Source organism: Limulus polyphemus, unplaced genomic scaffold (genome assembly GCF_000517525.1).
Source record: "Limulus polyphemus unplaced genomic scaffold, Limulus_polyphemus-2.1.2 Scaffold3568, whole genome shotgun sequence".
NCBI lineage: Eukaryota > Metazoa > Arthropoda > Merostomata > Xiphosura > Limulidae > Limulus > Limulus polyphemus.
In genome coordinates this window covers 24122-36039 of record NW_013669178.1, presented here as the reverse complement: position 1 = coordinate 36039, position 11918 = coordinate 24122, and the positions used below count along the sequence as shown (strand labels likewise).

The 11918-nt window shown below is 35.4% G+C and overlaps 1 protein-coding gene across 2 annotated transcripts in view; it reads right to left on the bottom strand.

Annotated features, from left to right (window-relative positions):
* Nucleotides 1-11918, bottom strand: part of LOC106469606 (serine/threonine-protein kinase MARK1-like) — an 83838-nt gene that overhangs the window by 48505 nt on the left and 23415 nt on the right. For both annotated transcript variants that reach the window (XM_022398183.1, XM_013930109.2), the window contains exons 3-5: nucleotides 11343-11495; nucleotides 6789-6842; nucleotides 1414-1462 (exon numbers count right to left, since the gene is read on the bottom strand). In XM_022398183.1, the coding sequence (XP_022253891.1) occupies nucleotides 1414-1462; nucleotides 6789-6842; nucleotides 11343-11495 (256 nt within the window). The remainder of the gene's footprint in view (nucleotides 1-1413; nucleotides 1463-6788; nucleotides 6843-11342; nucleotides 11496-11918) is intronic.

Genomic DNA, 11918 nt, shown 5'->3' with positions numbered 1-11918 from the left:
AAAAAAAAAACGTTTGAAATGTATTTAGGAGGTTTTAGGGATTACACAAAGGAAATTTGAGATTTTTGAGATGACGAAAAGTATCTTTAATATTGTTATGAAAATTACTTTGCACACGGACTATTCAAAACAAATACTCAATATATTAATGGACAAAACTTTATTTTATTTTATTAAAAATACTTCACTAAGAAATATGACTTTTTGTATGTGAAACACTTGTAATATTAACTGAAAAACTGCCAAATTTCATGATGATATACCCAATATATAGAGAGTTAAAAGGATTAAATTCATGTCAACTTTAAATGAGTACAAAAGGTCACGTGAGCCGGTCAAATTGACTGACCTCATGTTGGGAGAGTTAAGTATTAAATAAAATAGTATCTACCTTCTATCCTAGGAGCATTAGAAATGATAATAAAGCTTTGGAAAAAAAAAGTTAAGAAAACAGAAATAGAACAATTCTCAAGTACAAAATGCATTATACATTATTATAATGGTGAACTGGTGTATAATTTATATTGCTCCACATCCATAACAACAAGTTTTAAGCACTGGAACAGTGTTACCTTAATACTTTTAAAATTGAATAGGTAGATAGACCATCTATCATCTCAACATAAAGTTGTTGGGTTTTTTCTTTAAGCAGAAATCTGTATTTCATTAGTGTTAATTTTAACAAAATGTTCAGAATTATTATAAATGTGTTTCTAAAACCCAAGCCAGTTGAAGAACAGAACTTTACACAATGCATTGCAATTACACTAATCCCATGACCACTTCTCGGTGATTTTAAAAGTCTAATCAGCAGTAATTTGTTAAATACTGAATACAGATTTATATGTATTTTATATTAATATCTGATACAGACAATTATAACTATATACTTAATGTCTGGATAAATACCTTTAATTAACATAACAAGTCTTAGAAAGAAAACTATAAACTTCTAGCTTTTACCTTTGTGGTTACTTACTAAAACAGACCATATACACGTTATGGTAAAAGTAATGAACAAGTATATGGTCACAGGAAAATAAATGTCTTTACAGCATCGTATAAGATGCACGTTTAAAATCACTACATAATTATAAGTTTTACATTCAATTCTTTTATTGAAACTACAGTTTCACAGCATATGCACATTGGCAATGTGCAGATTGCATTTTAAATGCAGTGATTGGATTTTAAGAAGGACTCTCTTGACCAGTTTGCGAGAAAAACTTTATTCCTAGCTACAATATAACATACATAGTGCTATGACAATGAGATACAAACTTTAAGCAACATTACATTTACATAATACATTTTCAATAAAATATTCAATACTTAAAACAGTCTTCATTCATTCATCACATATTTGTACAAAAATACTTGTAAAATTTTAACTTGACACTTTATAAAACTCACCAATATTTGGATGGTCAAGCACCTTCATTATTCGAACCTCTCTAAACAGCTATTAAAGAAAAATGAACATCTGTTAATACACTCACTAAAAGTTAATATTTTCCAACACTGAAAATGTATTTCCAAAAACTATTTAACTCCTCTCATATAACAGCTTTCCTAAATTTGTGCTGCCCTATGTATGTACAATTTTCACTCACCACTATCCTTGAATACCCACCTAACATCACATGTCTACATGTGATATAGCTGTGTTATAGCATGCAAATAAGCTTGCGACAACCCTACACCAATAGGAGTGCAACACACCCATCTAGCACAGCTGACTCCCTCTATACCGTAGTGTTCAATCACCACATTAGGATTAGGCAAAAAACGATGCATTGGGAGTGTGAAGTTTGAGTGGAGGTATCTTATCAGAAATACATTTTCAAAGTTGGAAAATGTTAACTTGCAATACAATAACTTAGCTCCACTCACATAAAGCTAAAATCCCACACTGAAACAGTGGAAGACTTGTGCAAAATTTAACTAGATGAGTATTCCTCAGAAGACACCTGAAGAGCCCATGGAGTGTGATACCCTAATATGTAGGGTCACACTTGTGGAAGACCTCACCTCATTTGTACCAGGTATACTCTTCACCCACTGTAAAGATACGTATTGCTAATTCAAGTGGAAAAGATGCAAGTCCAACAGTAGTTAGATATGCAAAATGGTGTAGAGTGGCGAGTGCATCAAAACATATTTGATGGATCAACTCCAGTTCAACACCATACAACATCAGATATTTGTCTTCTGTTCCATAGTAGAAGGAGGGTCCCAACCAATTTCATCTCAAGAAAGGAAGCAGAAGGGAAAAGCAACTTCCATTCCAACAGCCCAGGCAGGGCACATGTGCATACCCAGTACACAATCAACACCAGGCCACCCAAGAGCTCAACATCCAGGCAATGGTAAGAAGAGGAAATGCAAATGTAGTGAGTCATCTCCAGTTCAAAACCAGGTGGTGTCAGGTTTTTTGTCTGGTGTTTGGTAGGAGAAGAACCTACCTACCAACCACACATGTGAGGACTTATGTTGGCTGGCCCTACACCAATCCAACACTAGACCACCCAGGAACTGACATCCAGGTGGTGGTAGGATGAGGAAAGCCAGCTGGAGGGGTGAACTGCATGTGGAATCGAGTATTTGTCTTCCAGACCTCGGTAGGAGGAGAGTACTCCCTATCTACACCAACAGAACACCACCGCCCTTCTCTGAACTGGGTGGAAGTGTTCATACTGAGAAGGAAGCCTCCATGGTCCACTACCGCAGTGGCTTGGAACTGGTAATTGGTGCAAATGGAGGAAGGGTAAAGGAATGAAGGGCAACATTGAGATTCTAAGCTGGTAGGACAACTTAATGGGGTGGATGAAGAAAGCACATGAAAGGAAGGAATACATAAGAAGCAAGAAAAGCTGCTCTCTAGTCAACAATGGTAGAAATGTTTAAAACATTTTCAAAGAGCCAAGTTAAAAAAGTCAGAAAAAATGGGGAATATTTGGCTGGGAAAGGAAGAAGTCATAATGCAAAGACCAGCATTAGAAAAATTATGATGGTAAACAAGCAAATATGAGAAATAAGTAAGGCTACATGCACAGAGAGTCTGGAGCATTTTGTAAGGGACTGGACAAAATCCATATAGGAAGATGAAGTGTGGATATGGCTGGAGGAGCAAGGGAAAAATGAGGTTGCTAGAGGAAAAATTGGGAAGAGGAATCAGCATGGAGAAGGTTCAAAAGTGAAAGCCAGGGCTGTAATGGCCAGAATGGAAGGATGAGAAGAACTTGATATGGAGTGGTTTAAATAAGAGAGAGGACACAAGAAAAAGATGGTTAGGAGGGTAGGCATACAGATAAAGATTGGACCAATCTTGACTGAATGCATACACAGCAAAAGCTGAAAGATGTGGAACAGGAGACCAGAACGGAGGTAGTTAGATATTGATAAGGGTGGCTAAGGCATCCAGAAGGGGGGATACTCAGCTGGGAGCATAACCACTGGAACACCTGAGGAACAAGAGACCACTCCATCTGTAAAATCCAGTTGCCCTCTCGACGGTTGATATAAGAGACAACAATCAAATTGTCAGAAAGGATCATGCCAAGGTACTCCCATACCTCAGGAAAGAAAGGATCCAGTGCCCAATGAACAGCCAGAACTTCCAAACAATTGATGTGTAGAGTCATAATGACTACAGTCTAATGATTGAAAGTCTCCTGAGAATCCTAAAAGCCCCCCATCCTGTCAGAGATGCATCTGTAAAGAGATGAAGATTGGGCCAAGGAAGAGGAATGCCAGCCATGGTATTATTTCTGTCGAGCCACCAGACAAAGTTGACTTGTAGGATGGAAGGTTCCATTGATCATGCAATACCCACTGAAAACAATGCATGTGTGCCTGACCCCAAGGGACGAGGGATTCCATGGAGGCCCAGGTCCCCAAAAGAGAGAGAGAACAAACTCATGTGCAGGAAGAGAAGGAGAAGTCCTGGCTTTTGATACCATGTGCTCCAATACTCTTAAGTGCTGAGAAGAAGGCTGGACCTTGTTGAGGCAGGAGTTGAAAAACACTGTCAGATGAATAAGATACTGAGTGTGGGTGAGATGTGACATCTGAAATTTGATAAGCCACCCAAAATGAGCCACCTTCTGAAGGAGGAGATGGGTATGGTCATGAGAGGGTTGCTAGGAAAGAGCCAAAAGGATTCAGTCGTTCATGTAATGGAGAAACAGCAGTCCCAAGTTATAAATATGATGGGCAATGACTCTGCCTAGATGATAGAAGACGTACGGAGCTAACCTCAGATGGAATGGTAGAGCACTGAACTAAAACATGCAACTCCCATGAATAAATAGAAGGTAACATATGGATACAGGAGAAATAGAGATATGAAAGTAAGCATTTGACACATCATCCTTGGTCATTCAAAACCCTGGAATGAATGACCATCTGAGGTTGAAAAAAGACTCCATGGTGAAATGAGAGAGGTCATTGAAGCGATTAAAGTTCTAGATATTGATAACTGGACACCAATCCTATTTTCTTGGGGACAACAAACAGGCAGGAATATAATCCAGGAAGATGGAGAAACACCTGTTTGATAATGTCCTTCTTCAAGAGATCCAAAACCACCTTGGAAAGACACTGGTAAAAAAAGTGAATCCTGAGGAGAAGGGAAAGAAATGGGAACTGGAGATAATGGAGGAGGAGTAGTAAAAACGAAGAATCATATATTCCACCAACACCTGAAGAACCCAACAATTTGCAGCAAAAGGGCACTACGGATGAGAAAATCTGGCTAACCATGCCCCCATTGGGTAAGAACTCAAGGGGTAGTCTCTGATGGTACTGACATATGAAAAGGAGACGATGGGAGATCAGAAGTAGCTAAAACATGGGAAGTTGTTACTGGGAGAGGAGAAGAAGCTGGAGGTCAAGAAATAGGAATAAGAGGAGGTTGAAAAAAATGAGAAACAAGAGAAGAAATGGAGGAATATTGGCATGCCACCTCCACATGAGTCTCTGAAGTATCACAGACATCTCCAAAAACAGAATGGCACAGAAAAAGAGCCAGACAAAGGTCATGCAAATAAGAAGCAGACAAATGCCCACTTGACAAAAAGGTGGACCTATTAAGAAAATATCAACAACAAATCAACCATGTATGGAGGGACAAAGCTGAAGAAGATAAAAATGCCAATATGGAAAAAAAGAAGGAAATGTGTAAACACCAAAAATTCCTCAGGGGAACAGTAGATAGTTTCAGAGAAGAGATGAAAGGTAACACAGAAGAATCATTATGGTAAGACAAAGGCAAGAGAACTGGGTAGGGGAAAAATGAAGGGTAGCAGAAGAATCAGAGCCCCATGCCTGAATCAGTGATTCCAAGGTCTGAGAACCAAGGAAAGGAAACTCAGTCCTATGGTAAACCAAAGCATGTGTGTCTGCCAAATGTGAGAGTCTAGGAATGGTGGCACCAGTATGCAGTTGGGAAAAAACTGATCAGCATGGACTTGTATATCTGGGGAGAGAGAGAAAAACTAAATAATTACATGTTGGGCCAGAATGAAGAAGGGAGGGGGAAGGATCATATGAAACAGGGGTAAGGAACAAAAGGTAACAAACCTGAGAGATCATGTCGAGAAAAGCCAAAGAAGGATGAGGGAGATCCAGCAAAGTAGACTGAGAAGGACCTACAAAAGCAATAAGTGGAAAAAGGCTGTCCAAGTCTTCATTCTCAGGAATAGATTCCCCTGGAAATGAAAGATCTGACCACAGCTCAGGAGATGTTACAGGCTGCATATAAGACTCCAATTCCTGTTGTAGCCAAGGCCAAAACCTCCTCAGCCCAAAATTGTGAAACATGAAGCCACAGTAGTGTTAAGTCTGGTAAGATCAGTTGTGGTAGGATCCATACCAAAAGCAGTATTGTTACATTGAACTGCAAGTTCATAATGTGGAAAAATAAAGAAAAACTTTCCACAAGAAGAATGACAACAAATGTAAAGTTGTCAAAAAGTTAGTCAGCACAAAAATGCAATGTAATGAACAAAAAACTTGTATGACTGGTATTTAGCTATGTTAGGAGGGTGTGTCACACTCCTATTGGTGGAAGATTGTCACATGCTCATTTGCATACTACATCATGTGATGTTACATGAGAGCCTTAATGCTAGTGGCGAGTGAAAATTGCACATATAGAAGGAAGCACAAATTAAGGATAGCTATTATGTGAGAAAAGGTAACCTATCGTATTGGAAAACTTTTTTCCATTATGAATTTAACTTTTTCTATCCATGACTTTAAGCCATTCCTAAGTGGTTATTAAAAAATCCTGCAGCTTAATAAAAGAATTGTTTTGAAAAATATACTAAAAGAACAACTACTTTACTTTTTTTAAAATTCAAATTAAATCTTTCAGTTAAGTACAAGAGCTCAGAATTCCTAATACGGTCAAATAACAGTTATATTTGTCTAAAGATTTTCATTATTGAAGAAATCTGTTTCTCAATTCATGAAAACAAAAAAATACAAAATTTTATTATATAATGCTTAACTTTTTTTCAGAAAGAATAACTAAGTGTTATCAAAGATTTCTTTAAATCTTTCCTCCCACACTTGGACATTTAGTTCTTATCAATTTAACTAGCAATATAATACACAAAATCATAAAAAGCCATAACATGTGTAACCTACATGCATCACAGACTTATTTTACATATGCACATATTTTCAAACAAATATTGTGTAGATATATTCCATTAAATATGAGGTGATTCAATGCTTTTTTCTCTCACATATTATCAATCACGTATAAAATATCTAACTACCTTTTGCAAACTGGATGGGTTTAGTTGGGTCTTGTCAACTATTTTAACTGCAACCTGTAAATAAATGATGTAATTTAATTTTTAACTATAACACATACTTTTCTTCTTAAATATATAAAACAAAATGTTTCAAACCTTATACAACAGTATTTTATATGGGCACAGCTTTTTCTTGTTCTGATATAAATGGCTTAAAACTATATTCACCGACAATTTATTAGAAGTCATTTAACGTCAACTCAAAATTCTATCCCATGAGTTTTTTCAATAACTATAGAAAATAAACCACATACATCACTAGACATGTTTGCAATTGAACTACAATTGTAGTACATAACTAAATATTGACCAAACCTAATAATCACAAAATTTAGTAGAGATTTCAACAGTAACTTTATTGAAGTAAAAAATATATATATGAAATTCAAAATAAAATTCAAATTTAAAATATTACATTTTATCACATAAATGTTCAAAAGGAAGCAATATTTTGTACACTGAATTCAACATTGAATAAACACTTAAGGAACTATGATTACAAATAAAGAAGCAGAGTAGGTTATATTAAAATGATGTCTCACCACATCCTGTGCACCGAGAAGAATGATGATGTTTTTAATCTATAATGGCATGTTTTCTCAGTCTAGATTAAGGTGATTTGAGATTGTTGCAGATATTAATTTGCTTTGGACACACTAAGAGCTCTCACACTGAGTAAAGATACCAGGAACTACACTTGCTTTTATACTTCAATGATAAAAGTATGAAATTGGTTGATTCAACCAACCTTAGAACTGTGACATATACAAGCTACAACTCTGAATTTACTAGGTGTATCTTCATAACATTTTGCAAGATTTTAGTAAGATTAAAATTCTGTTTTACATAAAAAATTAAATTTTTCAATAAAGTATTTCTACTAATGATTTCGTTTGTAAATTTTCAACACCTCTACCGAGTCAGGCTGAGTTCACTCAGACTGATGATTTTCATGCTAAGGAAACAAAATACTTCTTTTCATCTTAAAGTTCTCGTATTTCATTAGAGGTTATGCAAGAGCCTTCTAAATGAATATCGCATTTTTCCTTATAGAATTTTATTTCTTATTTTCTCTATCCTAACACTAACAGCATGCTTGATTCTCAGGTCTGTAGAAAAATTATCAATGTACAATAGAAAAATATGAAATAAAATGGGTAATACTATTATTTCATCTAAACTGACAAGAGTATTGTTCATAAAGTTTCAAATTACTTATCTTAACTGTTTCAACTCAACTCATATTTGTTTTACTTTAAGATTTACTACAGTACTTTGTACCCACTGGAGCAGTAATTCTCATGTCTACAAAAAAATAAATGTTTTATTTTCTGAAGTTTTGTTAGGCTAAGCTGAGAAGTTTATAATTTTCACATTATATTTACTTTTGTTGAAGAATATATGACTATACATAATATATATACATAAAAAACAAGGATTTGTAGTACTCGCTACATGAACTTGAGTACAAATCTATGCCATTTTTCCCTAAGCCTCATTGAGCCTTATACATTTAGGTGTCCAAAAAGAATTAATGTAACTTTCAGATATGCAGTGTAGAACATAAAAATATATATTGATAACTGGAATTGAATGTCCCAAAAGTTAAATTATAGTTAATTTATATGGCTTCCTAATTAAGCTGAAAATAATTTTAAAAATTTCTGTTATTGTATAGTAGCAAATATGATCCAAAAAATCAAACAACAATTTTTTATCCTAAAGCTGAACAAAGAATTGTGAGATTTATGTACTGGAGAATCCACTCTTTATAAACATGTCTGTCAGCAATGTCAAGTTGGTTAGCAAAAATCAGAGAGAGGGTTGAGCTTTCCTAGTGGATTTAACAAATTTATTGATAACTCAGCAAATGAAGAAGGTAGAAGGTTCAAATTTTAGATTCTTGCTTGTAATTATGTATAATACATGTTTTTAGTTGGGTGAAAACTGTAGTGGCCTATTTTTGAAGTTAGAAAATTCTGAAGTGGAGAAATTAAGGCTGAGATGTGTCACTTTACACGTAAAAATGAAGACTAAAAACTCTTTAAATACTTCTTTTTGAAATTAAGAAGTTAAAACTTAAACATCATAAAAGTTTGAATTATGAACTATGTTTTCTTGCCAAGTTTATTAATATATATTGATAATGAAGTTGTTTAATTAAATTTTGAATGTAACACTGTAAAATTCATGACATGTAATAAAGTATCACATCTGTACTCATAAGGTTAATTGTGTTTGTAGGTGAATAATGAATCTTTCACTGCTTCAAGCTCAGTCGAGGTTAAAAGAATTCAGATTTTTCTCTGTAAACCTTTTTCTGGCAAGCCTCCTGTTACTCATTTGTTTTTATCCAATTATTTGATTGAAAATCAACAAGTTTGAGAATACCACACATAATAAGTAAAAAAGAGAAATCTTGGTGCCATGATCATAAGATTTCATGGAGTGTCTGTTTTTCTGATCTCTTGCATTATTCCTAATTCAAGTAAATGGCATTTTCTATGAGTAAAGGACTTATAACCAGGAAGATGAGATAGGTGCTGACAAGCAATGGCTGTCAAAGAGGGTTGTTGGTGTAGGACAAGTCTTCTCTTGGACATCAGACTTTTCCCAATGCTGTGATCTCTTTTTGCTGTGGTCCCAGACCCAGGACGGTGAAGTTGTGAAATCTTGTGCAACAGCCAATCAGGTTCCCATTCTGTTATTTAGCTGAAGATAGGCTGGCAAGTCCAGGACTGAATGGAGGAGGGCTCTCTACAGGACCTCGACACATTTACTTATAAGAATAGTTCAGTCCCCACTATTCAATGACACCTGTGATCAGCTGAGAGGCTGAAGGTGCCACTGGTGAACAAGGTCAACCAGCAGGGGCTGTTTTGCTAACAGGTGAGACAGTGATCACTGGCTAATGAAGATGAAGTTGAGTTTTCCAGGCTGTGAGGAATACTACCAGGAAAACAACCATGGGTCACAAAGAAGCCTGGGGGCATACAGAGTTGATGGGTGACCTACCACTGGTAACTCACTACTCTGCAACAAAAAGACAGGAACTTAACACTTCTCAGTGTAGGGGTCCTTGAACAATTCCACTCCACTGCATAGTGAAGGTTTAAGACATCTCAGCTTGATGCTGACTGAGAATCTATGGGTAAGAGGTTTATGCTAAAACCACAAATAGCTATGGTAGTGGCTAAACTAATAACACCTCCTGACATTTAAGGGTGTGATAAATGAGGGTAGGGTCCATTTACTGAAGTGTTTCAGACATGTCACTGCCTATAACGGTTGATACTCACGTATAAGTCATGCAATGCCTGACCTTGAGTTTGGATGGTATAGCCTCGATGTTATAGAGCATTTGAGCAGGATGTAACTATGGGAATGGACAACAGTTGTAGACATGTTGCACCAATAGTTAAGCCCAGTGGAGAACTGAGCTTTGCTCATTAGACAAAGCTCGAATATTGAAGGAAAGGTCCCTCTGAGAAGTTGGCCACTTACACAGATGATGTACCAATTGAACAGAAGGACTACTTTGCAATGGCATCAGCAAATAGCAATGATATCCTCATTGTTAACTTCATTGAGACTGGGCTTGTGTTGCTATTCTAAATGGAGATCTTCCTTGACTATGTTGCACACTGTTGTCTTGGGCATGTGGGCTGCTTATGCCACTAACTTTGTTGTTCATAGATTCTCACCTGTTACACGATGCCATACTCTCCTTACCATGGCTGGTATCCCAATTTAATCCATATTTCTTTGTTTTCCAATACCATTAAGTATAAGGGATATTCACATCTTGGAAATGCTAAATCCCTGATCTAAACACATTTTTGTGATCTGAGGGTATGAATAATTAGCACTGGAAAGGGCTATTACACAATCTTCTCAAAAGGGATCAATTTTCAATGGTATTACACTATCTACAAAATACCAAACAATGTCAAAATGTAGTTGTTATACATTCCACTACACTTTATATTGGTTGTGGTTATCATGTGATTTGCAGATTTAAATATTCAATATTGTTTTAATATACTAGATCCTCTGTATGATACTATTTTTAAATTACTGGGTTATAAAAGATGGTTAAAATGCATTGTGTAATTAGTTCCATTTAATCATTACTTTATTCTTTTAACCAGAGTTGACAAAAAAAAAATTAATCATCAATGCTGTTCAGTTAATACTGCATTCCAGCCATTTTTAAATATTTATGTATAAACAAAATATTAATTGCACCTTTAATACAAAACAAATTTCATTAGGAATTTATTTACATTTCATTTCATACAGTGTTATATAATATACTAATTAAAAATTACTTAAGTTTCAGTGCTTCATTAAAGTAAAAACTATACATTTTACATTTTTATGGATTCATTCTGTCAAATAAGTAGTTTAACTGCTCCTTCTTTTTACCTGATCCACTAATGCAACTTAAGTCAAGATCTTCTAAACATGTATACACTGACTGTATTCCTATTTCATTTACCTACATTTTCTTACCTCTTTTCCTGTTGGAAGATGTTTTGCTAGTTTCACTTTTGCAAAATTTCCTTTTCCTATTGTCTTTAGAAGACGATATCTCCCCACATGGGGCTCATCAGAAGAGCGAGTATGTGAAGAAGTTGATCGAGATGGTGGAGCTGACTCTTCTCCCTGTGATTTTCAAGGTTTGTGATATATATAACAGATACAACAAAATTCTCATTTTACTGTTTAACTGCATACAAAGTAGCCAATTTTTGGACAAATCAATTATTTCAAAAAACATATCACAAAATAATGAACAGTTATCCTAAATTAAATATATACATAAAATGAAGCCAGATATTACCCAGTTGTAAATACCTGGATAGAATACATTTTTTAAAATTTGTTTTGAACATATAAAATGAGAAGTCAAATAAACCATCTTCCAATATTCAATTTTATGACTTAGAGGTTTGAAAAAAAACACATAGACAGTTAGAACCAGTGGTGGGATTCAGCCGGTTCACACCGGTTCGTGCGAACCTGTTCTTAGAATTTAATGACCTCCCCGAACAGGTTGTTATACATCCGAAGTTTGGGCCTAATAAT